Here is a 27,916-nt window from a genome sequence, read left to right as displayed (position 1 = left end):
CAACCACTCATGTCGGACCCTCAAGAGGCGTGGGTAAGTGTATCGTATTGCTTTGTTTTTTGTTGCTCCTTGGACTTTTTACTTGTTAAGTGGAAGAGACATGGGGGGGAACACAGCGGAGCCCACGCGCTGTCGCTGGGAGACGCGCCGCTGTGTGCGGAGGCAAGGGCACTGCGGTCCTTGCCTAGATACACGGCACTACATTCCGAGGATCGTTGACTCGCGGCAAGGAGGCAAGTGTGATGCATTGAGGCAGACACCTACTTTACTAACTTCTGGATGAGATAATGAACGTTCTTTCTATACTCTATATATGGTTTTTTATAGAAGAGGACGCTGCTCCTTAACTCTGAGTGAAAGTATTGTGGCGTAACAGCAGCAGTATCACTGGCGCCGCCGTCTCCTTTATTGACTGGGGAGCGTAGAGCGACATTTTCAGTTCTTGCATGTACAGAGCACATTTTTTCTCCTAACGCCCTTCTCGAATTTTTCCCACGGTTCGCATTTTCTGCCTTTCGCCTTTGTTCTCCGCGGGTACTGCCCGAAGTAGATGCCCGGGGCTTACCTCTGTGTTTTACTGGGGTGGCACGCTGCTTCGCTGTCCATGCATCACCAGAGCTGTCCGGCATTAAAGCAGACTCGCAGCCAGACTGCGTTTCTATACTGTTCTTCCTTTTTTTTCCCTTGGAGTCCTTCACATTCTGGATATTGTAAAGATGGTGTGGCTCTCCCTATCTATCACTGTGCTTCTCTGGAACTGCTTCTCGAGGTCAAATGCTCGCTACCAAGGTTGAGTCGCTGAACCGGATTTCTTTCTCCTGGCCCTGTGTGGCTGCGTCCTTTTCCGTAGGGCTTCTCTTTTACTTTGAATCGGCGCGCTGCCAATACTCGTTCAGGGGCACGTCGTTTCGCCACAACTCTGGGCGGTCGCTCTGAGAAGAACTGGTGTCGCTTGCTTGGACGCATCCCACCGAAGGGTGGCCCGTATTACTCGCCGTTAAAATTTTTTAAGGACCTTCCAAGTGTATCGCTTTTTCTCCTGGGCGTGTCTCAGCGCTCTGGAAGACTATGGGGAGCAAACTGCGTCTCAGTGTGCGTGTACCGGCTTAGCCTCGTTTTCCTTCCCACGGTTCCAACGCCGCGCAAGTCGGTAGCAGCGTAATTCCCTTCTGAGTCGCGAGCTGACACGTCAACGGAGTTATGAGGACGACGGAACAAGCGACTAAGCATTAGGGAAACACAACTCCCCCGGTAGTCATCTGACGAGAGTAGGAAGCCTTCATCAGTTCATCGATAAACCCGTGCCTCCAGTCTTCTCTCCGTGGTTTTTCGGTTACTGCGCTCTTCATGTTTCAGGTGTGATCTTGATTTGTCCTAGTGAGAGGGAGTTTCACCAAAACGTGTTGCTCACACTTCCCGTTTCTCCTTTGTCCCTGCACTAAGGCAGCTTTTCCGAAGTTTCTTGTCTGGTGAACCCCTGTCGCCTGTCGTTCAGCCGCGCAAAATCTTGCAGGCCCTCTCACGCATTCATAGTCGCCTTATTTCGTTTGCGTCATATTCCGCTCTCATTCCAAGAAAGTTGTACAGTCTCCGTTACCACTTTTGTCTGGGATCTGGGACTCATTCTTGGAACCGAGCTCTATGTGCAACATATGGCTATAATTCGACTGTATGGTTGTGCTCCAGAGCCTGTGCACATGCTGAAGGACTTGGCAGCTCTTGCTTTTTATGGAGTTTGATCTTTCTTTTGTCGGATGAGTCTGGCTGGTACCGAAAACTATCCACTTCGTTTTTTTCAGCAATCTACCAGCTGACGCTTTCGTCTCAGTTTCTCAGCATCCCCGTCTGCTGGAGATTTCTTTCATTGTTGTTCCACGTCTCTCATTGAGACAGACAGACACCGGCCTATGATGCAGCAGGTGTTTGTACGACTCCCGACTACTCCGGTGCAAGGACAAGCATATGCGGGCGGGGAACGACTGAACAAACAGCAAGGGCATTTCTAGCCGTGTCTACCTGGACAAGTTTTTGCTTTTCTGTACCGTGCTACATCGAGTGCTATCGTCAGACATCTGCAGATAACAACAGGGCAACTAAGGTCGGTTGTAGTCTGTGCGGGCTTGTTACCGTCTGTACTTTCCCTGGGTTCATTTGGCTCAAGACAAGACATACAGTGGGTCCTGATTTTCGGCAGCGTTCTCTCTCGTCGTTATCGGGAAGAAAACACAAGCCGTGAAGGGTTTCGAGGAGAGTCAGTCTACCTTTTGCGTCAAGCGTGATTCTGAGCTCGCTCTCTGGCTCTTTTTGCATCGTCGTCAAAACTCCCACTGGCAAGCTGTGCGGTCGAGCCGGCCACGGTGATACTGGGCGGGACGGTATGCGACTGTTCACGTCATGTAATGTTGCCACCATGGTCGTGCACTTCGGTGTGAGTTTTTTCGCGCTTCTGCCCTTACACACGCGCAGGGTTGATAGCTGAGCTATGTGCTGCAGCTCAACACGTGTTCTGTTTGCTGAACGGCGTGCATAGTTCGCCAGCTAGTCTGGTGTTCTCATAGAAGGGTCAACTTGTTAGCCACTCATCCACTTCCTGTATTTGACCTCTCTTGAGACCTGATCACAATGAAAGATGGAGACGCAGTATTCGACACCTCATCTCCGGAAGGGGAGCTGAGGCGTAATCTGACTTGTCCTACGGTGGACGAAGATCCTCCTTTTTCCATTGAAGAGAAAGGTGCCACCGTTGATATCACACCTCCCCCGGCTTCGTGTTCTCCCCCTGCGTCTCGCTTCCCTCAAGATCAAGAATTATCATCGTCTTCTTCTGTCTTGGAAAGGGAGGGACAGGATTCGCCGAAAGACTTGAACCAAGAAATATTTTCAACGGTTGGTAGTCCCTCACAGGAGGATCCTCAGGGAACCGACATCGCGGGTTCGACCCTTGAGCAGACAAATCAACCGGATAGTCTTGAGGGTCCCTCGTCTTTGAATTGTGAGAACAGGAGCGAGTCGGAAGGTGTTTCGTCTGCTTGCGACAAAAAGCCGGGTCTCGATGACGAGAAGGTCTCTGAGTGGTTAGTCACAACCCAAGAAACGGATATAGCATCTGTGATGAGCTGCCAGTCTCCACCCTCACAGGTTCTTAAAGTGGGCAACTCATCTATCCCATCTCCTACCTCGTCGGTGAGACAGAATGGACAACCTACTCATCTTGAAACTTCCTCGGTTTATCAGCGGACTTCCGGACAGGACCTTTCTGCTGAGGAGGGATCCCCGTTTGCCTCTCCCTTTCATCCTTTATCAAAAGTCGGGATGGAAAGGGGACAGCCTGCGTTAGCTTCAGCTTCTCGTAGCCGGGAGACGTCAGCATGCGATACAGTTGGGAAGCTGTCATCTTCTCCAGAGTCCCAAGTTTTGCCTTGTGCTGGGAAAACGTCGTCGACTGCACGTTCCTCTGCTGTGATTTCACAGGAGACTCAGGTACCTGACAGTCTGTGCCGCGATACAATCCCTTCAATAGATCCACCCGCTAGCGGTGCCCCATCACCTTCTGATGTCGCAGAAAAAGGAGGTTCTGAGGCTGTAGAGGGGGGGCACGCACTATCAGGTCCTAGGGAAGAGACCCAGAGTGGTGGGTCTTTCAACGAGGGGGTCGGGGTAGCGGCGCGCGAACGCCTCCGGGTGAAGAGTCGTGTCCAGAGGAAGCGGAGGTTTAACGAAGACAGCGGTTCAACAGATAAGGGTGATGATGAAGGAGGCGAGATGAGTGAAGATCAGAGCGGAGAGGGGGGCGTGGAATCGATCGAGCCTAAGGTGGCTAGCTCAGTTGCACAGGAGCGTCTTACTGAGAGTGTGAAAGAGCACTTGGAACCCAACAAAAGGATGAGAGGGGAAGCCGAACGTGACTCAGAGCGAAATGAGAGCAGAAGGGCAAGCGAAGAAGTGCGAGACACGGAAGAAGACGGAACAGTGCATGATACAAAAGAACTGTCGTCCTCCTCTCCAGCTAATGTTGTCGTGCGCTCCAGTAATCTTGAGCTGCCGTCAAAAGAGACAAGTAAAAACTCTCTGTCGTCAAAGATGAATTTTGGACCGTCTTCTTCGTCTTTTCGAAGTTCCGATCTCGACCCGTCCTGTCGTAATCTCTCGTGTCCTGCCCAATCACAGGACAGCAGTCCCCAAGGTGTTTCACCTTCTTCTGTCTCAACCTTTTCTCCCTTGTCCGCGTCAGTCTCTTGCGACTCCTCGTCGCCATTACCGGATTCGTCCTCATCCTTTTGTCTGGCAAGTCCTTCGTCATCATCGCCTAAAGGAATGGTTCCACCATGTTCGTTAGTCTCTCTAGGTGTCTCTGAAGGTAAATCGAAATCTTCTTCATCTCATACCAGTTCTCCTTCTCCTAGTATACCCTCTTCTGATGGCCAAGTCAGTCCCCTCTCAGGTAGCCCATGTGTGTCATCAGCTTCCGTACCGTCATCTTCAGAAACATCTTCTCCCTGCTCTAATGCCGTGCCCCAGCCTTCACAGACCGTCCCCGGATGTACAGGTTTCTCCGAATCTCTTTCCTCGTTGAAAGGTTCCTCTCAGTTTTCTACACAGCAACCGCAGGGAGCAACTTCCTCCACTTGCACGCAGCCTCCTTGTCACCTCTCGTCTCCCAAAGCTAAGTCTCTTTTGTCTTCGGTTCCAGAAACGCCTGTTGCTGGCATCCTGCAGAAAGCAGCGACAGGTGGAGGGAGTACAATAAGCGCGTTAGCAGCGGGGGTACCTACTAAATGCATGGACACCCCACATCATAGTCTAACACCCTCGCTGAAGACAGTGGAGGGAAGAATCAATCCTCAGTTACCTTCTATTTCTTCTTCCCGTCCCTCTAAGTCACTTGGGCGTCAAGTAGCGAATCTCTTCGCCGACAGCGTCTTCTGTTCAGACGTTTGTTGTAAGCTCTGGTTCACAGTTCCTCGCATGTATGCACAGCCACTGCTGTCATTTCTGACAGGCTGTATATCCGAAGCCGTAGGGGGTCCTGAGAGAGTGGCATTGAACGGGCATATTCCGCAGGATGTTCTTTTCCCTTTGACATCCCACGGGGCTTCCTCTGGAAAGACTTGCATCTCGAACCACAAGAGTTTTTGGCCCTTTCCCCCGACACTCGTCAAATTTTTTCCTGAGATGAAGGTATGACTGGCCTTCTTACGTACTCTCCGTGTATCTGCTTATGGTGTATCTATCAGTCTGTTTATCCCGCTATATCAATCTGTGCTTATAGCCGTGTATAGACTCGGTTGTGCTGAGAACCCCGGAAGGAGGAAAGAAATCGCAAGCAGAAAGGCCCCTGCGTTTCTGAGTGTCACCTTTGTTTACAGCAGAAGAGTTGTGGGACGTTCATATTCTCACAGTAGATATGTGCGTTAGAGAAAGTACAAGCTTCTTGTGTCCTGCAGGATTCAGAGCTGGACTCTGTGGTGTCCTCGCCAGAAAGCAGTGTTTTCGTGAGAGCGCAGTGAGACTGTCGTCGGCCATTGTTTCTATCTTCGTGTTCGTATCTGTCTCTCTGTATCTGTCAGTGTAATTGCGCTTTATCTGTCTGTACTGTTCAGACGTTCCGTACCCGCCCATGCTGCTTATACCTATATGTCTTAGCTATTCTTGTTGCACCCACACACTATCCATGCTTACGTTAGTCATCTAGTCATGAAGAAACCTACTTCATATGAACATGATTGGTAGACTGGGTCATCGATACATACGTACATAGACGTACAGCGTAGTGTAGACAGGCCCATATCGACAGTGAGAAGCAATCTACCATACCGAACCATGTTCATCTATCTCCTTGTCAATTTTGCGTTTGTACTCATGGATCTGTTTTACCTGTACGTATCGACCTTCGCAGAGGTCCATCTACACCTTACATATAGATGGGTCGCGGTCGGCTCATCCATATATATGTCGGTGTTCGTTTGTATCTAACTCCCGGTCTTTCTGTTACGGGGTCCCTGTGAAGCGACACAGCGACTCGAGGAGGGCTTTTGTTCTTGTCTGTCTTTTTTTCCTCTTAGATATGGGCAGGAGCTCAATGTATGGGTGATACGGTAACTCAGAACAGCGCACAGCTTCACTGGGGCTTAAATTTGGCTCCTGGAGCTAAGGCAGAAAGCGTGAACTGCGCTGGAGAGGATTTTGTGTATTTCTGTAACAAGTGTGGTGATGCCCTACATTGTGGAGGAGATCTTGTTGATCCATTAGGACTCACTCTCAACCGTGTGCGAAAGGTAAGAAAGAGCGACGACGGGGCCTTGAACGACATCAACTCTACAGATACTACTCATGATACTTGAAAACCGCTGTCCTTTTTGCAGATCTCTCTCTGTCTCTCTCTGTATATATGTATATATATATGTAGCTACATTCTACATCCACTGATTTCTCTTTAAGATCGATTCATTGCTGGCGTACTTCACGATTTCGTGGCGTCGCGGCGGTGGCTCGTATATTCTTTTTTTGTCACCTGAGAAACCATGCCATCACCTCGTTTGCTGTATCTGCCCGAGGTCCTGTGTTTGCTGCCTTAGCTTCGATGGCGTGTACTGCTATCTATTCCTCCCTCCTTTTCGTTTTCGACTGAAACGCTTTTCTCCTTCCTACCCAGGGGGCAGCCACCGGGCGTTTTTGCCTCGTTGGCCTTTGTCGCGTCGTAGCACCTTCGTCACACTCTTAGCTTGTCTTTTGATTTGTTGAAGTGCCAGTACGAGGAAGTGCCCCGTGTTTCTCTCGTACCGTGTGTCTCTGTCTTTCAGAGAGTGTATTTCTGCATTGTGACAGGCATTATATACAGGTTTACGTACGTGTCTGCGGAGTTTCATAGCTAAGCAGGTGACTTCCGTCGCAGGCAAGAGAACAGCACGGGTTCGACGAATGGATGAGAGAAGACGGATAAGAAGGACTTGAGTATCATCTATAGAGAACGAGTCTCTCCGGATTCATCATCTTTTGCGGCATGGTAGTAAGCCGCGCCAACAGGCTGAATGGAAGTCTCCTCCCTTCCTTGTCCCGGTTTCCGTGCATGTCTTCTTTCTCGCTTCCTTTGGTGGGTTCTGTGATTGCGTGTGGTGACACATGTTTCGCGATAGGCTTCAAATGTCAGTGTGCCTGTTGTTCTCTCCCTCAGAAGTACCGCAGTCTCAAGTATCAAAGAGTGATGAGGCGCAGAAGTCAAAAGAGAGAAAAGAGAAGAGGAGGGGGAAGCGGTTCCTGTGCAGACGATGAGCTACAGGGCCTTACAGGCTGCTGGGGGTATCACAAGCGTGTAACAGGAGTGACTCCTCTTACAGCCCATCGCTTTCATCTCACCAGCACCACGTACGCACGGGATCGGACACCTCAGGGACGGCCGGAAACGGACGTAGGGACACCTGATTGGCCTTCAACAGCAACCCGAAGGCCGGAGCAAGGTGAACTAGCTCCAGATCATGTACCAGAGAGAGAGAAGGACTCTGACATTCCTGCTGATATGTCAAGCTCCACCGGCTCCTCTAGGGGAACGTCACAGGCTCGAGTGAATGCACGAGGGAGAGGAGGGCTTCCTCGGAGAAGAGATGAACAAGCAGACAGTTTCGTAGAGTCGAACCCCCGTTCATCAAGAGGAAGGGGAGAAAAAGGCACTTCGGATGATCAGAGTGATGACGAAGAAGGGATGCTGAAACAAAAAAGTCATGATGCTTGTGAGTCTCGAGAGAACGACAGGCGGGAAAGAAGAAAAAAACAGAACGGACAAAGTAATTTGAGGGGAGGGAAAGAAAGAGAAGACACACCACGGGTGACTGCTGATCTTGTGTCGACTATATCTGACTTGAAAACGGAAGTGATACGTGACGTTGAGATGTTCTCCCTATCGAACCCAGCAGCAGTAGGCTGCTCTGCCTCTACAGCTGTGTCAGGTGTTTCGAGTAAAGGGAAAGATGTGGAGTCATCTTCTTCTCAGGAAGGTAAGACAGAGGCGTTTGCTTCTCTGAGCGCGATAAAGAGTGAAGCGGATTTTGGGATTCCTGGTTATGGAAGACCGTTTAGCTGGAGAGAGCTTTTTTCACGGTATAGCATCGACATCTCTAAGGAGCTTGAGGAGACTTGGGGAAGTTTTCTGTGGCTTCCACGCGTTCAGTATCACAGGCCTCGGAGTTTATTTGAGAGTATCAATTATCCGCCTGGAAGTGTTGTTCCTCCTCATGTTTCCGAGGCGTCTATTAAGTTGGCGGCACGTGGGAGAATGATGATGACTGTAGCTCAGGAGATGGAACGAAGGAACAATCTCAACGGAGAAGGGAAAGAAAGCAGTCAAATGTTTTCGCATGACCGGGCTGAAAGGGCACCAGCTCACCTTGTTGAGAGGCAACACCTAAATGTCTCTGGTGATTGCACGGTGGCCGAATGTGCGTCACAACAGGCTAAGTGTTGTGATGGAGAAAGCGTTGGTTTTCATATGCGGGCGCACGAAGAGAATGAGAAAGGAGGGGCCGGTGGTGGAGGACACGAAGACCCTGTGAGCAAGGAAGAAAAAGGAGAGGTGCAAGTGAAGGAAGGCAATGAGACTAGAAAGACTTCTTCTGGGGTAGAGAAGACGACACGTAGGACAGCTGATGGCAACGAAGACGACGGAAAGGGGCGGATAGTGAGTGGGGATAGGGGAACTCGGACAGGACTGGAAAAAGACAGTCAAGGTGCTTGTGTGGGGAGTAACTACAACAATGATGAGAAGAGAGAGGGATGTATAGGAGAAAAAATGGACGACACTCTCAGTGAGCGAGAAGTGCAGAAGGACGGTAGTGGTGGTGCAGATGCAATTCGGGAGAAGGACGGGGAGGAAGGGAACGTTTCAGGCGAGGCGTCAATTGAGAAGAGAGGGATGTGGAGAATGGGTGATTACCAGGAAAAAGAGAAAAAGTCTCCCTCGTTTTTTTCCAGCGATTCATCGTCTTGTGCTGCTACTGAATTGATGGATGAAGACGAAGAGATCGCACGTGAAGAAAAGGACGAAGCGAGTTCAGTTTCGAAATTCTTGAAGAACAACTTGGGTGATGCAGATGGAGAGACGCTCAAAGAAGGATCGACACGGACCAAACGGAGGGGGAAACGAGGGACGAAGCAGAAGGCGTCCGAGGGAAAGGATGGAAGGAAAGCAAAAGGAGGGCGAGGAAGCAAGAAGAGCAGTAGTAGTAGCAGTAGCAGGAGTGACAGCACGTTACGATCAGTCAGCGGGGTGGTGAGGGGTAGAGACAGAGAGGGAGACTCTGATAAATCGGCTCTTATGATGGATCCACCATCTCAAGAAAAGAAAAAGAGGGATAGTAGCAGCACCTCTGTCTCTACATCGTCGAGGTCTCGAGCGTCTTGTCAATCCTCTTCTTCATTCTTTTCTTCATCCTCTGGCTCATCGTCGTCCTCTCTCGGTTTTTCCTCAGATTCTTCTTTTTCCTCTTCCACGTCTCCCAGTGAGTCTGAGTCTAGAGGGGGATCACGCCCCCGAAACGTTCAAGTGGTTAGTCAGCCTCCCGCAGAAACACCTTCCCTGTCAACGCTGGAGACGGATTCTTCCTTAAATCGTCATCCACCATCTTCTGATCCTCCATGCGATGTCTCCGTTTCTTCTTCTTCGTCTTCCTCGTTCTCGTCCGCTTTTCTCTCTCAATCTTCCTCAGCGACTTGCACGGCCAGGGCCGCCTCACCGCTCCTTCCGTCAGAAAAAGTGACCGCATCTGTAACGCAATGCAGTTCTCCAAGGCGACTTTCACAGCATTCTGCAAGACAAAAGTCTCAACTTACAGAGATAAGAACCCTTCCATCGTCGCCCTCGTCCCGTTCTGTCTCCGGAGTACCGAGTGCTTCATCGTGTCCGCTTCCTCCCGCTTGTCCCGCTAACGTCAGCCCTACAGCAGGCGGCTCGCTGGAGACGACTCCCCCTGCGCCTGCAAGGAGACAGTCCGTTTCATGTACCACAGGTAAATCTTGTCCGGCCCCTGTGACGGCAGATCATCAACAAAGGGGGCTGCCAAGCATAGGGCGACCACTGTGCAATGATTCCGGTGGGTGTGCTGGGGGAACAGGAGAAGGCAGGATCTGCTTACAGAGGGGAGGAGTGGAGGCAGAAATTCAGAAACGTATGAGGAATAAAGTCGAAACAAAGGAAGAGAAAAGAACAGATATGCATTGTTTTGGAGAAGCGGAGAACAGTGTTTGTGTGGAAGAAGGGGAGGATGATATAGATAAACTAAAGAGTCGTTTTCCGTGGATGTTTGATCCAGAGGCCAACTGTATTCGCATTCAGAGAGATATAGATCCCTCTGCCTTAGTGAGTAGTCATGCTTGCAATACCGTGGACACGCCGTGGGTGATAACAGAAGGAGATTCTTCTTCTGCATCAGTGGAGAATGGCTCTGCCAAGAGAAATTCTAAGCAACGAGTTGAAGAGGAGGATGTGGCGGAAGAGCCAACGGATGAAAGGAAACAGTACAAAGAGGAGACGGAGATCAGTGCTAAGCGTCGGAGGCGAGCGCTTGAACAACGGGTTGCCGTGAGTGTCGAAGAGAAGGAAGTCGAAGAAGAAGAAGAAGAAGAAGCGGTGAAGATCTTTGAAGGAACTGAACGGGTACACAAACAAGGTGATGTAGAAGAGATGGAGAAAAGGAGCAGTAGTGTAGATGAGAAGGATACGCAGAAGGCTAGTAGTGCTAAGGGAGGTCAGCATATCCCTAGAACCAGCATCGGAAGCCAACCAGATCACGTACCAGTTTTCCTCAAGCGTCGTCAACTCTGTAGAAAGAAGAAGAAAGTGCAGTATTCTCCTCCAGTTATAACTATGGCTAAGCTTTCAAAATTACAAGCGAAATTGAAGAAGAAACCTGGTGAGGTTGCTCACTCTGGATCGCCTAGGGGTGGCTTGAAGAAAACAAAGGCAGGAGGTGTAGAAGAGAAAGATCATTGCCGTCGGATCACTGCTGCGACACCCCAGGCAACAGCCGGTGTCCTTGGAGGAGGAGAGAAAGAGACGCTAAAAGGAGAAGGAGAGATGACATCGTCTTCATCACCGCAGTCACGCCAAAGTGGCAAGGCCGTTACGGCGGTCCCAACAGCTTCTGTCCGACACAGGGAGCATGGAAGCCGTGTCTCTAGTCCGGAAAGGAGAAAAGATCGATCTTCTTCAGTCTTCAAGCGCAAAAGAGAGGAGCACAAAGGTACGACAAAGGGTGACATAGCTGACATACCCTGTAGGGTTGTCCGCAACGGAGAACGCATGGGAGGGAAGAAGGCTGCTCCTTTTGCAGGAATAGGTAGTCGTACTAATAGCGACGTAACACAAGAGAAGGGAAGAGAGGGCAATCGTCGGCAACTTTCAGCAGACGATCTCCTGAACAGTGCGAGTGAAGCCCTAGCGCAAAGAAAACGAGAAAGTGAATCATCTGTTGAGGGTGGCTTTTCCACAGTCGAGTACTGGCGGACTGTCAATGGAAGGCGAGTCAGATGCACGAGGAGAGGCAAAGGCATGACGAGTGGGGTGGGGAGAGGGAGGACAAGAGGTGGGAGAGGACGAGGAGGGAGAGGCAGGGGAGAATCTTACGAGGATTCCTCGAGTTTACAGAGGCATATCAGTGAGATGAGTGGATTGTCGCCCCGTAGTTCTTCTAATATGTCTACTACCTGTTTTTTGAGGACAGCATCATCCTCCCTACAATCTGTAAAGAAGGAGCAAGATCTGGAGAGCTCTGAAGATGAATCGTCGTCCTCTAGTTCGACTGTATCAACTCACAGCGACTATTTGTCCTCTTCTGGAGAAGCAGTAGCTACGCTTGAGTGCCAACGTTTCTGGCCGGTTCTGGGTAGTTATTCGATGTGCAAGCATTTCTCGACTATTAGCCGAAATTTACTACGTAGGATTCAGTCGAGTGGTTCGCCTCCAGGTAAGCGGGGGGGGATAAAAGTGGAACCGAAGAGGAAGAGATCCCCTGCGCACCAGAAAGACGAAGAGGTCGAGGAGGCAGACAGACGTAGCGACCCTGCTGCTGAGTCCGGGGGGCGAGGGGGAACGAAAGATCCCGAAGAAAATCTCAACGAAGAATCATGGACCGTCAGCGGGGGTGTTACTGGCTGTTGTCCTAACAACCGAAGACAGCCTCAAGCCTCTGACACGTCTTCCACGAGTGGATCCTCTCGCTCTATAGAAAGGAGTAGGAGTGACGTAGCGCTTCCCATTCCACAACACAGCGGTCAAGGGACAGGGGAAAAAGCTGAAGACGAAGGAGGAGAGATGAGAGAAGAAATCCATGCGGGCCTCAGCGGAAAAGACAAGAGCAGTAATAAGGGAGACTCCATAGCACAATCAACAGAAAGGAACGACTCGAATGTAGAAGAAGAACGCATGTTTGTTGACAGTAGCAGGTCTACCATACCGCATGATGACCAAGCGACGGGCGAAAATAGAGACGGCGACAAGGCACAAAGTGCAGGGGATCGTGAAGTTGGAGAGAGAGACAGACTTGCGTTGCAGGACGAGGACAACACTAGGGAAGGACAGGGGGTCGGTAGTGCAAAAGATAGACCGGAAACGGAAACAAAGAAAGAGAATGACGAGGAGGATAGACAAGTAGTACTGCTTGGCTTTGTCCTGGAGGTCTTTCATATGCCTCTCGTAACACAAGGAGACTTAGAAGATCTCCTGCAGCTTCTTCAGGAGGAAGTGACCTATAGATGCAGGCGGATATCCAACAACGGGAAGACAAAAGGACCCAGAAGAAGTCTTGTCTCCGCTTGTGATGATGTCTCGTCCCTCGCCAGACCACCTTCTTGGGCGGATGTACCATTGGCAGGGTCGCTCAAAGGCGTGAAGCGTCTCTACTCAGAAAGCATGGAAAAGACCACAATAGCAAGTCGTGTATATTCAGCTGATAGAAATACAAGCATCTCGCATGCACTTCAAGGCAGTGGCCATACAGGTGGTAGCACCACCAGTCTAACGAGGATGAGCAGTAGAGAGGGGAGAGTACAGCAAGAGCCTCCTTATGATTGTCTGACGACTGCAGCCGGAGCATCTATGTGTGGAGCCGGGAATTCCGACGAAAGGCATCCCGCTACTAAAGAGGTGCCTCTCGAAAATGGTGACAGTCAGCTGGCAGAGGTGGCGTCCCTCAAAGGGAGGGCGAAGACGACGGTATGTGGTACTACATCTCCTCCAGGAGGGAAGAGCGGAGAGGAAAAGGAAGGCGAAGGAGAAGAAGAAGCCGAAGAGGACCTTGACTTGTGGGAAGTGTCTCCAGTCCAGCGCGGGATTCCTCCGCTTCTTGTAGCGCCTCCTCCCGTGCGCCAGGCGGTTGCTGAATATCGCCAAAATAAGAAGATACGGAGGCAGAGAGACGTGAAACGGGCTGATGTGTGTGGAGTTTCAAGTTCAGGTAAGGTTTTCACTCGCTGACGAACAAACGTTCTGCATGTATCGAAAATGTGCTTTGTACCGCTCGTCAGCATACCTATGTTTACGTCGGTCATCATGTGATGCCATGTACAAGTTGAAAGAGGTATATATCTTGGTACATAAGCAGTCACCGGTGTATATACACCATAGAACGCGTGGGCACCGCCCCTTCGAAGATCAATACCCGCTGCTCGGATGCTTCTATAATACAGTAGGATTAAAGGCGCATGTAAACTAGCCTCACACACACCGCTCGTCACGTAGAAGAGTCAATGATGAGTCCACTTGGTTGCTCCTATGAATGCCTGAGGTACCCTTTTTTCAGTGATTCCTGATGAACACGCTGCATCCTTCTTTCTTCGTATCTTTTTGCTCCTGTGAGCGATGAAACGCTCAAGTTTCCAAAGATATATCTGAAGAGAGGGCGGGCGTAACATGCTACTCACTCGCCAGACCTCGTCGGCTCTCGAACCTCTTCCCGTTTCGTCCCTTCGTCTTAGTGTGTGTATGTACGCGATGAAGTGACAGTTGTTCCATGCGATGACCTTCCCTGAAGCTTGACACTAATGAAGCGTGTCAAGTCGTTCGTTCTCCTCTCGACTTGTACTTCTTATACAGGAGTTTCTCGTGAGCATGATTGGTCGTGTTGTAGAGCCTTGCGTGTCCTATGACTCCCTTTATATTGATGGGTTTCTTCGTCCCTGGGACTTCGTCCCTGTCTTTCGGAAGAAAAGCCACTGGCGTTGCCCTGTTTGTTCGTCCCCACATATATGTGTCTCGCCATGGCTTCTTTTTTCTTTGTTTGCCTCCATCCTGTCAGGGGAACGTGTCAAAGAAACAAAAGAGAAAGGAGATTCCGTGGGTACGAAGAAGGAGATTTCTCAACAGCGTGAAGAAGACGGTGAGAATCGTGAACCAGGGAAGCAGTCCAGTGAAAATAGTATGAGAGGAGAGAGCGTTTGTTGGACCCCAGTTTCTGGAGAGTTTCACCTGAAGGCAAAAGTAAGTATGAAAGCGAAGATCATCAAGACAGACGCTCATAAGGTTTTGATAAGAGATAGGAAGAAGATCAGACTGATAGAAGATTCGCTGGAAAAGAAAGTCATGAGGGCGGAGAGATCGCGACTGCCTCCTGGGACTTCCGTAGGGGGGGAAGTTGCAAGGAAAGCAGGAAGGACCGTGAGAGGCGGAGAGACGGCGAGCGAGTGTGCAGGAAAACGCCTGACAGATGGCAGCCCATGCAGCAGGCAGTCACCAGCGCATGAGTCGAGCGTGGGGGCGGGTGAAAGAGAACAAGAAGGAGACAGCCCTGGGGGTCTGAAGGTCAGTGGGGGGGACGGGGGAAGCAAAAATACAAGTATAAAAGCAGGGACGTGTGAAGTGAACTGCTTTTCGAATAAACCGAAAGTCGCCGTGGCCGCAGGAGAAGGAAGAGGAGGTCATAAAGGAGAGGGTTTAAGAGCTGATGGTGCCTCAACAGCGGGATTGCTTGCATCGGCTGGCCGTCATCCGGATCACCAGAGTGCTAGGGGCGCGGGTCATGACGGGGGAGGCGGTGTATCCTCAGAGTCCTCACATTCTCTTGCCTCGTCGTCGAATCCGACTCGGAAGTCGACTTTTCTTGACTCCCTCCTTTTGGGGGATCCTTCTCGTTTTGAAGACGACTCTTTTCTACTTTGTCCCAGTCGCAGTTTACAGAGAAACAGTAGTAGCGACCGCCAAGAGACAACAAGCGGTCCTAGCAATCGTGAGAGTCATACTGGTTACGACAGTCATCTCAACAGGAGCAGTCCGACAGAGGACTCAGTTTCGATGACTAGGGATACAACGACGACTAAGGATACAAAGCCGTTTTTCTTCGATGCCTCGCTGGCTTCGCTTCTGGATTCCTTTAGTGCTGTACAAGAAAGGCCTCGATGGCCTCCTCATTCAAACGACCGTTACCACAGCTCCTCTCCCATGAGGGGAAGAGACAGAGAGACAGGCTGGGGGAATCAGCCCTCCTTTAGCAAGAGAGCGAGAGGAACAGGGTGGAGGAATCAGTTTGCACCCACAGAGAAAGAGGAAGAGAGAGGGTGGAGGAGTCAGTGCGCTCCGATGGAGAGAACTAGAGAGAGGGACTGGAAGAATGGATCTCCTTTAGTCAAGGAGAGAGACAAAGAGACGAGCTGGAGGAACTCAGGCATCCCGCTCATGGAGAGAGAGACAGACTGGAGGAGTACTAAGTTTTCTCTGATGGAGAGACAGACAGAGAGGGGCTGGAAAAATCCACCAGATGTAGGCCAACAATCCTTTACGATGGCTCAAGAGAAAGAGACATGCTGGAAGAATCAGTCGGAGTTCGTGCAGCAAGCACAAGCGATGATGCCGCCCTTGAGGCACCGACAGAGTAGCAGCCCCCCCCACTTTAATCCGGCACCTGTCCCGCTTCCTCTCCCACCACCTCCTCCTCCTTCGTGTCTTCTTCCTTCATCATGTTCCGAGTCGCCATCACCTGCTCCTAGCACTACTTCTGTAAGTCCATCCATGGCGAATTCGTCGACACTTCCAACAACTTCTGGGCCCTCCGCCTGCGATACACGATGCCAGGTAGATTCAAGATTCGCAGCTGCAGCGCCCCATAACTACGGTGAGACGAGAAGTATGGAAGTTCGTCAAGATTCTTCACGTTTCTCTTCTTCCAAATATGGTTATTCGTCGCCTCTGTCTGACTCGAGGGATGCTCCTCCAAGGCCACCGTTCAGATCTACACGTGGTGGAGGTTATAACAGAAGTTTTAGCGAGAATGGAGGAGGGAGTTTTTCGCATGGCAGAAGTTCTTTCAGTAGTCGTTGGGGTGAAGGAAACAGATCGTACGGTCAGAACTTCGAAGGGGGTAGAGATCAAAAGAACTTCTACGGTCAGGGTTCCGACGGTATGGGCAGAGATCAAGGCCGTCCTGGGTTTACTCCATCATGGGGGGGAGGAGAGTGGAAACCGAGGGAAGGTGAATACCCCCGGGGAGAGAGCTTTGATAGACCTTGTGGTTATGTTTCAAGACCCAGGCGTTGTGTTGATTCTGCTCCCTCTTATGACTGCTTCGACTCAGACGACCCCTTCGCCGATCCACCGACGGAGGCTCACTCAACAGCAGACGCGGCCAGTGGACAGCAGCAGAGTAACGAGACGCCACAGGATGAAAGTCCGGCGTCTCAAGCGCCGCCGTGTAGCGGTGATGGCGGTTCACAGGGAGGAGCCGCTGCTGGACCGAGACGGGATGAACCTGGAAGCCATGACGGTGAGGCTGGAGAAAAGACACCAGACCCCGAGATGAGCTGGGAGGAATTAGAAAGGGAGAGATATAAAGCCATTTTCTCTCCACATGGTAGAAGAGGACAATTCAGTCGATTTGCGTCCTCGTCCTGGTCATCTAAAATCACGGCACGAGGGAAGCCACCAAGTTCACCTCTTCAGCAACAGGAACGGCGAGATTCAGGAGGTGTCAACACCTCTTCCTCGAGTTCTGCTTCACAGTCTTCTTCCTCTTCCTCTGCTTCAGCGTCTCGTGTCAATAAGCCTTGCTCATCGTCGTCTTCTGATTCATCTTCAGCTACAATCCCCTTGTCGTCCTCATCGCCTTCCACTCACAAACCTCGTCAGTGGAGTTCATCTCCCCCTGGCCGCGGCAATGACACGCCCACTCGTACAGACCTCTCCCGATTAGCCGGGACCGAACAGGGGCGTGCCGAAGTCTCTATAACCATTTCTTCGAGTCTTTCAGAGTCTTCAGAATACCCACTAGCAATATGCTCTCCACCCAGTCGTGGGGAACCTCACTCATCGGGTGTGACTTCACAGCCTGTCTCTTCGTCTTCTGTAGTCGTATCACAGTCAAACGGAGCAGGAGGAGAGTCACACGAGAAGGTGAACCAAGCTTCTCATTTTGCATCATCAGCAGGTGCTGAAGCGCTTCGCAAGAGATCTGCGGAGGATACACAGCGGCTTCTTGATGATGTGTCGTCTTCCTTGTTGTTGGGCAAACAGGTAGAACAGCATCAGGAGCGGGATGGTTCCCCGAGTATCCTCCTATCGCAATCAGGCAGTTCTCAAAGTTGTGCAGACGGCCCTATGTATCGACCAAACGTTGAGAACTCCTCTCCGTCATCCCTTGGTTCTTCCTCGGCTGTGGTCTCGATGAAGGGGCATTCAGCTGCTCATCCTGATGGGGGTGCTGTAGCCACGCGATCCGGAGTAGAACGAGATGATCGTACGAAGAGGACTCACTCCAGTTCGCAGTGTATCATCAGTACGGAGAACCTTGGAAGGAAGCAACCAGACAAGCGCCTTCCTGGGCTTTCCGTTGGTAGTCATGGTGATCGTGGAAGAGTTCCGTCTTTCTCCGACCAATCGGGTATATCCGCGCCATCACTTACAACTACTCAAGTTCTTCCTCCTGAGAAAGGTTCCTCTTCATCATCATCGGTTCCGGTTCAACGCGTGACCGGCGGGAAAACAACACCAGAAGCAGTCCCAAGGTCCTTGCCGCCTTCTGAGTTGTGTTTGAGAGCGTCGCGAAGGGAGGAAGAAAGAGATTTGACGAAGCAGAAGCGCAGGAATGATCAAGGAGAAATCGCGGTGTCACTACCCCGGTCTTCAGGGGAATCAAGAAAAGCTCTAGAAGAGAAAGAGCTTCAGGACGAGGAGATTTGTCCCTCGACTTTGATGATAAGAAAGTCATGTTCTTTATCAACGTCAGCCTCGTCTTTATCTGGGTCTTTTTCCGCTCCGTCAGTACCTGCTTGTTCGAGGAGTCTGGATACAGAAGACGAGAAACAGTCCAATATGAGCAACCCTAAAGATGAAGAAGGCGGAGAAAAGAAAACAAGTGTGGACAGCAGTAATCGATCTCCTCCTAACTCGAAGAATGAGGAGATTCTCTCTATCATTGGTGAACTTGCAAGAGATTTTCTCAAGCTCTTTCCCCCTCTCATAGATGGATTGAAGACCTTCAGTGACCTTCTGTTCTCCCCAGCGAATATCGTACAATCTTCTATTGATAGCTTAATCGAGCTCGCTTTGAAAGTCACAGACAAAGAAGCTGAAGGAGAAGCTTTCAAGCCCAATTTCTTAAATAGGCTGATGTCGTCTCTACGGCCGTCTCATCCTTCGTCTTCTACAGAAGGACGACGAGGAGAAGGGCTTTTTGAAGGAAGGGTGGGACATAGTAACAATACGATAGTTGGTCATAGTGAGCAAGACTGTGAAGGAGATCTGGTGATGACGACGGTGAAAGAGGTGTTATCCTCCTCGTCCCTGGGTATATCTGAAGAAGAAAAGACGATGGTTTACGCGTTCTGTAACTACTTGAAAGATGGTCATCAGTTCATAGCAGACTTCAGTCGTGTTGTCGACAGTGTAGTTACCCCTTTGTCGACTGGAAGAGAGGAGGAAGACGAAGAAGGACAACAACCGGTAGCTGATGCTAATCGTGCTATTCAGGCAGCTCGCGCTGAAACGCCTCACCTGTTGAAGAGCATGATACAACTCCAAGGAAAAGTTACTCATATACAACGGAAGGCTTCTCTTTATCTTCGTAAAGCCAGGGAAGGAAGAAAAAAGCAACAACAGCAGCAGCAACAAGCAGAACAGGACGAGAGAATGATGTCCTCTCTCTCGTGTATTTCTTTACTGTTTCCCCCTCCTGATGATGAAGCTGTGGGGTCTAAGAACGTTTCATCGGAGTCCCAGCAGTCAAGGCATACAGGACAAAAGGACGGAGCAACTCGCGGTGGGGTTGCGGGGAGACAGGAGATAGATGGGCGGATGGCACATGTACGCGCGGCGAGGGGGGGAGAATGTGATGAACAACAAGAAGAAGTTGAACGAGAAGCACCTAAGGTCACGAAGCCTATATTACGGGATGAGGAGATTCATATGCAAGCCTGTCCTCCTTCTCCCGATCTGAACGAAGAAGTCGAAGAGAGAGATAGAAGAGAAGGAGCCAATCCTCCAGAGAATGGGGGCGAAGACGAAGAAGCAACAGAAAGGGATGAGGATGTGATGCCTCAAGACGGAAGCAGTTTCGAACAAGCCGCTTTTGGTGATGAAGAATATCTGAGAGGCATTGCAGTAGCCACGAGTCATGATGGTGGTGGTGCTGGTGATGGGGGTGTCGAATCTATGGAAGATGACTCTCCTCCGGTGTGGGAGACATTTGCTTCGCTTCATCATCCTTCTCTTGTCCTCTCTCTGGCAGAGGACTCTACATGCAAAGAGACATACAGTAATCCACTCCCGGAGAGCCCTGTCGTCGAGACTTCTGTCGCTCCTTCTTCGTCTCCGGCTACCGCTGTTGTGCCCGCTGAGGGGCCCATGGAGAGTGTAGAGGAAGACTCCCGTGTAGGAGTTATACTAGAGAAAGATGGCGCATCCGAGCGAACTCCGGTTGCAGACAAAAAGGGTGATGCTATTATTAGCATTCCCTCAGAAGATACATCATCAGCATCGTCCGCGGGGTCATCGTTGACTTCGTCTCCGGATCGTCCTCCTCACCCCAGTGTCGGTGAGGCTGCTCCTGCTGCTGGCACTTCTTCTACTGTCATAGAAACCGCCAGAAAAGAGCGCCGTCGATCGTCAACGTCATCATTACACCGCGACCCAGAAGGAAGGAAAGAGACTACCAAACAGCACGACCGTGAGGTGATCTCTCTCGAGGGTGATAGTCGCCCTTCGTCTCTAGAGGGAGAAGAGGCAGACGACGAGTCGGTAGGAGACGGGCATGGTTTCTGGAACGACGGAGGACGGACGCAAACGCCATCACGGAGGCTCCGTAGAGAAAGCGAATCGAGTCCCGATCGCAAGAAGAAAAACACAACTCTTCAGAGGCGTCAACATCGTTGTGTAAATAAAAGGGTATCCTGTATTCAGGAAAAAGCAAGAGGAACGGCGGGGGGAGGGACAGGAGCACGTGGAAGGGGATGCCATCGTGGAAGATCACCTAACCGAAATCGCTCCAAGAAGAATCCTGTGTCCGGGAACAAAGAGAGAGCTGTTGACCAGAAGGAATCTAGAGAAACACGGTATAGAAGGAGAGTTGAGAGAAGCCTTCTTGAACAAAGGAAAGCTGCGAAAGAGGAGACGGATGATAGTGATGATCAGGAGGAGACCCTTATTATCAGTATGGCGAAGAGGAGAGGCAGCGGGGGAGGGTGCGCGGTCAGACGAGCGGCAGGTAAGGATGATAGGAAGAAGTGTCTACACGGCACACCAAAGTCTTCGAATTCAACGCAACAGACCAGCTCCGCAGTTGCCCGTGGTGCTAAACCTTCCCGTACATCCACGGGCTCTCCGGACCCCCGCAGTCGTCGAGCTTCTACAAGGGACGGCGGAGAGTCGAGAGAAACGGTAGAAGAGGTGCAGACGAAGAACGAGAAAGTTCAAGGTGAGGGAGGTACCACACGTGAGTCCGGGGTGATCAGCAGAAGCGGAAAGGGGAAAGGAAGACAGTGTGTCTCCCGCAAGCAAGATGATGAGGCGGGAGAAAAACGGGCGAGTAGTCGTTGTGGTACCAGCAGAAGAACGACAAGTAGGAAGAACAGAAGAGGAGGAAAAGGAGGAGCAGGACAAAGAGAAGAAGAAATGTGGACGAAGAAGACAGATGATTCGGATGAAGGGAGACAGTTTGTTTCGTTGAAGAGGGAAGTAAATGTACAACCGCAAGAAGGAGACGAGGAATGTAATGCTATCGCAGGCGAACCGAACTCTGCATGTCTCCTTGATGCTGACGATGATGATGATGATGTTGTAGAGCTGGTCCCACCAAAGTCCCGCTTGGAGGAGGAGGAATGTGTAGAGGCTCATACGGAACATGACAGTTTAGCAGGGGGGACGAGAGAGAGAGGTAGAGGGAGAGAGAGGTCAGCGAAGGAAGGAAGGGGAAAGAGGGGCGGAAGAAACAGCAGAATACGTCGTCGGAAAGAAGTGATATGTCTTACCTCACCCGAGGAAGGAAAGGACGACCAAGGAGGACCAGAGGAAGAAGAAATGAACAAGAAGGGGAACAGAGAGACAACAGTTGGGCAGGGGAACCGGATGAAGGGGAAGCAAACTCGTGAGGAGGATCTTTCTGATGAAGAAGAAGAAGAGCTTCTACGAAAGAAGACGAAGGAGGTGGAGGTGAAAGTCTGGAAACAAGAAGGGGTAGAGAAAGATGGAAGAAGGGTAAGAGAGATATCTCATGACAAACCTCATGGAGGAGAGTCCCAGGAGAACATGAAGAACAGCCCGAGGAGCTCGAGTGGAGAGATATCTGAAGTTCGCGAGAGGCAGGAAGAAGAGCGGAGAAAGAAGAATGAGGAAGAAGAGATGTCTGCTGTGATTAAAGCAGCGGCAAATACCACATCGTTGAATGGACGAGAGCAAGACACACAGGGGGAGGGAAGGGAAGCATTGAAAGGGAAGGACGAGAAAAAAGATGCTCAGTCTGATGTATCCGGGGACGAGGAGGAACTAGAGAAGGCCGAGGAAGCTAATGTGAACGAAGAAAGAAAGTCTGAGGTCTCAAGAGGGAAGTGGACTGAGGCCTCGCAATTTTCCGGCACACAGCAAGACACAGAGGTTAGTTTGCCAGTGGGGGGACAGGAAGAAGGAGAGCACAGGTCTGATGAAGAGGTAGAGAACGAAACGGATGACAACAAAACTTGTGATGCGGCTGAAGTGACTGGAGTGGATCCGTCTTCATCCCGTCATGAACAGGAAAGCGAGAATCTTCTAGGTGACGGCCGGAGAAAGGTGGGACAATCAGAGACGGAAGAGGGAAAAGGGGGACAGCGCAGTAGAAACGAGTTAGGAGGGTCGGAGGAGGGAGCTGAAGTGGGAAGGGTACCCGCGCAGACAGCCTCGCATGACGAGACAGGCAGAATGAAGCGAGCAGAGACAGCTGGAGAGCTAAAGGATGAAGAAGTTCTGGGGACACGTGGCAGTGTTTTCTCTATAGTAACCAACGAGGAAAGACCCCATGGGGACGAAAAGGGGAATGTTGTGGATGATTCGGGGACAGGAAAAGTAGTAGACCAAGGTGAGAACGAGAGGAAACAATCAGGCAACAAGAACAAGGAGACCATGGAGGGCAACAAGAGGGGAGAGAATCAAGGTAGTCTGCGCAGGAGCACGAAGGCAATGAACCCTGTTGACAGTGAAGACAGTAAGGATGATGAAAGGGGTGAGAAACTTCGTGAGCTTCAAGAAGGAGAAGAGACTCCATGTCAAGAGTCGACAAAAGAAGCTGCGAGGGGTGGGGAACGGGCACATGAAGATGATGAGAAAAGAGATAGGCAGGGAGCTCAAGAGAGTCTGGATAAGAAGTTGACTAGAGAGGATAACAGCTCTTCTTCGTGTCCCAACAACGAGACCTCTAGGGGTGACGACCATAGTGAGAACGATACAACTACGTCTTCTGCCATGGCTGGTAGTATTTCTACTGGAGCAAGAGAAAGAAAGCTCTCATCGGCCTCAGTAGTGACAGCGAATGGATCTTTGACTGTGGGTAAGGACAGTGTTGGACGTGACGGGGGTATTGCATCTACATGTAGTGAAAGGGAAGTTTCTTGTTTTTCTATTGAAAGAGGTGGAGATTCTTTTTCGTCTTCCGTGCCCGGTCCGAGACAGCGAGCACCCATGTGCACTTCATCGTTACCAAGCCATGATAGCGCACAAACAAGACTCGATGAGAGGGGGACTCCTCTCTTGTCCGTGCATACAGCAGAAGAAGGCCGTCAGGATATGAACCTCCACTCGTCATCGAATGAAGTGTCGGGAGGTGGGAGTTCTGAAGATTCTTCACATCCTGTGAACGATGACGATACAGGGGGTCAACGGAGTGACAAACCTATGAGAGATGGAGAAGAACAACAGATAGACGAGATGATGAAAGATACTGTGGAAAGGAAGGAAACTTCAACTACTTGTCTCAATGTGCAGACGAGTTCCGCTGTTGCTTTTTCATCGTCCTTCGCCTCTTCTTCCACCTCTCCATCCACCTCGGAGAAACCGCCTGGCCATTTGAGTTCTTCAGGTCAAGTAAAGAGAAGTGTAGAAGATTTCACGAGGGGAGAGGCGGCGTCGAGAGAACCAGCGGAAGACTATGACGATGCGGATGAAGGGTGTTATACTCCTTCCCAGAGGAAAAGACCGAACAGAAGAATTGAATCAGACGGTGAGGACAACGCTTCCACGGGTGACGCTGTCAAGGACAGAGGGATTGATCGCACCCATAACAGCCAAGATAGGTCGGCTAGACAGCAACAAAGTGTAGGGGAAAATCGCCGGGGGTCGGGAGGTATCGCCTTGCCTACAGCGGAACGGTCGAGAGAGGGTGAGAAGAAGGAAGACGAGAAAGAGGAGGAGGGGAAGAAATCACGAAAACGAAAGAGGTTGCAGAAGGATCGTGATGATGATGATCATCGTGACGTCATGGAAGATTCTCTTCCTGAAGTGGCTAGGCCTACAGAGGAACACCCCGTGGCAAAGAATAGAAAGCTAAGGGACACCCACCGAGAAGGACAGACTGAGGTGGTGGTGGGAGAAAGAAGTCATATCAGTTCTACGCTTACAAGTGAAATGACAAGCGAAGGAAGAACATCAGCCAGCTCTTCGTCGTCTAGGGGAAGGAGAAAGTTGCGTGAGATTAGGCGAGAGAAGAAGAAGAGAGGGGAACCCGCCGTCGGTGACGGGGTGGCAGTGAAACGTGAGAAGGACAGGCCGACGGTTCAGAAGAATGCAGGCATGCGAGAGAGAAAGAAGAGAACGATGAGCGGAGAAACCGAAGAGGAGGAGGACGAAGAAGAAGAGTGGACCAAAGAAGATATCTCGAGAGAATATGCTGATGATCTGCGTAAGAGAGTGTCTCTTGTCCTTGAAGATCTTTGGAGCTGGAGTAGTGAGAAAACAAAGAACTGGTCGGCTGAACTAGATCAGAAGCCATATGAAAGAGAGGCTGTACGAAAAGTAAGCTAGAAAAACTTAACGAAGAGTGGAAAGGACTCACTTGTATGTTAGCTCCATTCGTTGGGATTAAACGGATGCCGTTTTCACTCGAGACTTTCTTTCCCGAACAAGTTGAGTGCGTGCGAGAGGACGACGACGAGCAGGGGGCAAGAGAAGAAAGAACTATGTGTGTGGTAACGCTCTTTGTTAGTCTCTTGAGCTAGAGAAACGCGGTAACAAAGATTGTTCTTTCTGCAGCTCCAGAAACCTTTCTTGGTTTCTCATGGAGATTTGCCTTTCTTCGGTGCCCGTAGTACCTTCTCTTCATTACACCATGTGTCTAGATATCCACGCTTTCCAAGTAGAAACATTTCTTGTATCGGTCTGGAGTGTTACGTTGTGGGTTTCTTCGCGTCAAGATCGCTGTAGGAAATTGTTTTTTGCGCTGGTTTCAAATGCTTCCGTAATGCACCGCAGCCCGCTCTATGTAGGGACTGGTTAAGAAAGCAAGCGAGTGTGAAGCAGCAGGCGCAGGTTCTTGTGTGTGTTGAGAATCGGATAGTACGTGTATGATAAGAGAAGTGGAGCTGTGTACCTTGTAGAGATTCAGGAAGATAGGAAAGTTAAAGAAGATTTCTGAACTCGGAGGAGGAGGGGGTATGTGTACGGTTGACAGCTTTTTCAACAATGGTGTTGTTTCTCTTGTGTCTTCTGTCGAATGCAGGCCCTTCGGGATGGTTTTATTCCTTATATCCATACTCACTTAGCATCGACAACGGCTCGGGAGCCCCTACTGAAACATTTGGATATGTCTGTGCCGGGAAGAAAGAATGTTCCGTTCTGGGGCTTTGATGCAGAGAATTTGGCTGCGCTCAGTAGTGGTATAGGTACAGGGTATCTATACTATACAGTCTTTCCAGGAAGTGTTTTCCCTATTCACTGCGAACAGGGTGGGTTAGGTGCCTTCAATGCGATTGTTGGAGTTCTTCGAGATCATCTTGCAAATATGTTAGACGTCTCGGATGAAGATGGTGATGAGAAGGATGATGAGCTCCTTGGCCAGGGTGGTAGTGAAGCAAACGATAAAGAGACCTTCTGGAAAGAAGAAGTCGGGATTCAGAAAAAGAAAGATGAGAATAGAGAGGCAGTCGGTAGCGGGGTTACAGATGTGTTCAAGAAAACTGCAAGTTGGGGGCCAGATCTTTCTTCTAACAATCCTGAAGATTCGAACGGCAGACAAGATGTTTCATGTAATGACGATACGCTTTTACCTGCGGGTTATGGTGGCTGTCAGAGTAGGGATGATCCGCGTGGAGCGTGGAGCGGTACGGTAAAGGAAGCTTCAGCCGGAGGGGGGAATGTTCTTAGTACCATGACTGTCCTTCAACAAGAGCCGAGTCGGCAAGATCGGCTGCTTGGGAGTCAGGAGTCAAGTCGAGCCAACGAAACACGTTCTCTTCTTTCTTGTCCTCCTGCTAAGAGGATATCGGGCCAGGAAGGAGTTCGCCTAGCCATGCTGTCAGTTAGTGGTCCGGGTAGCGGAATGACTCCTAGCCGAGGTCGTAGAGAGAATGAAAGGACTGTTGCCGACGGTGTCTCACCAACTAGACGAAGTGGAGAGATGGGTGATGGTAGCGTCTTTGAACAAAGCGAAAGGAGGGCGGCACTTCTTCAGGGACCCCGTGACGATTTTCATCGAGAAGGAAGTGGTTTCCATGTCTTCCCATGTAGGAGACCATCGCAAGGAACGGATACACCGTGTCCGAGTAGCGGTCCCGTTGTTCCGGTTCGCCAAGGTGTTAGTCTTTTCTCACGTCGGGAAAGCGAAGAGAGGAATCGAATGCCGGCAAATAAATCTTTTCAAGGGACAGTACGTCCAAAAGAACCAGTCGTGTCCGTGAATCTACGGGAAAAATATAACGTCTCGAAGCCTGACTTCATTAGAACACGGAAGAACTCTTTGCCGGAGGCGGTATACCAAGCCGCTCGGAAATCACAGAAGCAGAGTTCGGAGAAGGAGGAAGGCGAGCTCTCTGAAGATTAAGAAAGGGTCGGGGTATTTGTTTGAATCGGTACAAAAGCTGAGAGTGAAGATGAGGAAACTTTTTTTCCTGCCACACGGAACGGGATACGAGGTTTGTTTTAGTTGTTTGTTTTGGCACATCATATTACGGAGTAAGGGTACTGACACTTGACCAGTGTCAGCATCCAGCAGCAGTTGTGATTACATATCTGTTAAGAGACTTAGACTGGCGGTCGGACGCCCGTTGTACGAACCGGTTCTTAGCTGCGGAAGACTGCCAGTATGGAATCTGTCTGATAGAAATCTACCTGTGTATGGACAAGGGCATAAGCTATCATGCGTGGTAGGTGAGAGAGTTTCAGTTACCATCGACTTGTGGCCCCCTTTTGTCATATGTGTCGCTTAGGGTCTCCTCCTGCTTACCCGTCTGTACGCGACTTCGATAGTACACGAATAAGTGATGAGTTTTTCCGTTTCTGTGCCTTCCCGTGTCGGAACGAGAGTACGAGTGGAGCTACAGCACGCCAGGATTCCTACGTGCGTACCTCGTGTCAGTCTGCCTTGTGATGAGTACCATGTTGTGAAGATTGTGGGAGCTGTCATCTTTTTCTCTTGTCTCTGTTTTGTCGTGTCACCTTCTTAAGATCGCATCGTATTACCGTGTTCCGCTCTTGAGTCCAGAGCCCGTGCGTAAGGAATCCGGACTTTTGTAACACATGGCGATTTTGCTGGTCACGTCAGCGAATGTCTAGGGCGCTACTCGGACACCGGAAGTAATGAATCGTGCCTTACTCGTCTAGCCCGCTTCCAGAGCGACAAGCTCTAGCGAAGGAGTTGCAAACATAGCTGGGCTCCACCATGCAACAGCTTCGGCTTGGAACGGGAAAGCCTGGTAAATAGAACGTATACAGCGTGACTTCCCCTGCGTCCAGCGTTCATACTTGGTGTGAAGCCTTGTACGGAATGAAGCTGGGTTCCTCCTTTCGACTTCTGATCCAGTGTGTCTCCTGAGTAAATGTGGGAGGCAGGGCTTTTTTCCTAGCTGGTGTTTATCAGTGAGAGCCGAGTCTAGAAGTTTTATCCTTCAGCACTCGCTAGTAGCATGATAACCTCCTCTACACAGAGAATTTCATGGGAGCACCAGGCAGTAAGGCACTGTCCTAGGGGATGGTCAACAGGGCGCAGTACCGAAGTTCTCCGGCGAAAGGAAAGAATTTGACATATCTCCCCAGTATGAGACGTCGAGGGCCGTGACCCATACTAGCCGCTTTGACGTAAGCGAATATACTAGAGCCTCAGAGTGGAAGAGAACGGGACGCCACTGCCCCTAGGTGGAAAAGTCTGATTCGACGGCGAGTGGGGCAGCTAGTCCGGATTCCCCTTAGCGCGCAGCTCAGAGCTGAAACCAGTGCTTTTATTTTCTAGTGGACACGAAAGAAGTCTCTGGGCTACAATGACATTCCCTAGTAGAA

At 50.5% G+C, this 27,916-nt stretch overlaps 1 protein-coding gene across 1 annotated transcript; it reads left to right on the top strand.

The window, feature by feature from the left end:
• The first annotated feature begins 211 nt into the window (after positions 1-211).
• On the top strand, positions 212-27,626 carry CSUI_002738 (cw-type zinc finger domain-containing related). Its single transcript, XM_068062937.1, has 5 exons — positions 212-5,178; positions 6,063-6,275; positions 7,172-13,439; positions 14,280-24,442; positions 25,146-27,626. Exons 1-5 carry the CDS (start codon positions 2,623-2,625, stop codon positions 26,463-26,465), a joined length of 20,520 nt encoding a protein of 6,839 aa, XP_067925075.1. The 5' UTR covers positions 212-2,622; the 3' UTR covers positions 26,466-27,626.
• Positions 27,627-27,916: the final 290 nt, after the last annotated feature.

The sequence above is a fragment of the Cystoisospora suis genome (genome assembly GCF_002600585.1).
Source record: "Cystoisospora suis strain Wien I chromosome Unknown contig_1147, whole genome shotgun sequence".
Taxonomy (NCBI): domain Eukaryota; phylum Apicomplexa; class Conoidasida; order Eucoccidiorida; family Sarcocystidae; genus Cystoisospora; species Cystoisospora suis.
Note: the sequence above shows the minus strand (reverse complement) of the source record. Positions and strands in the feature narration are given on the sequence as shown.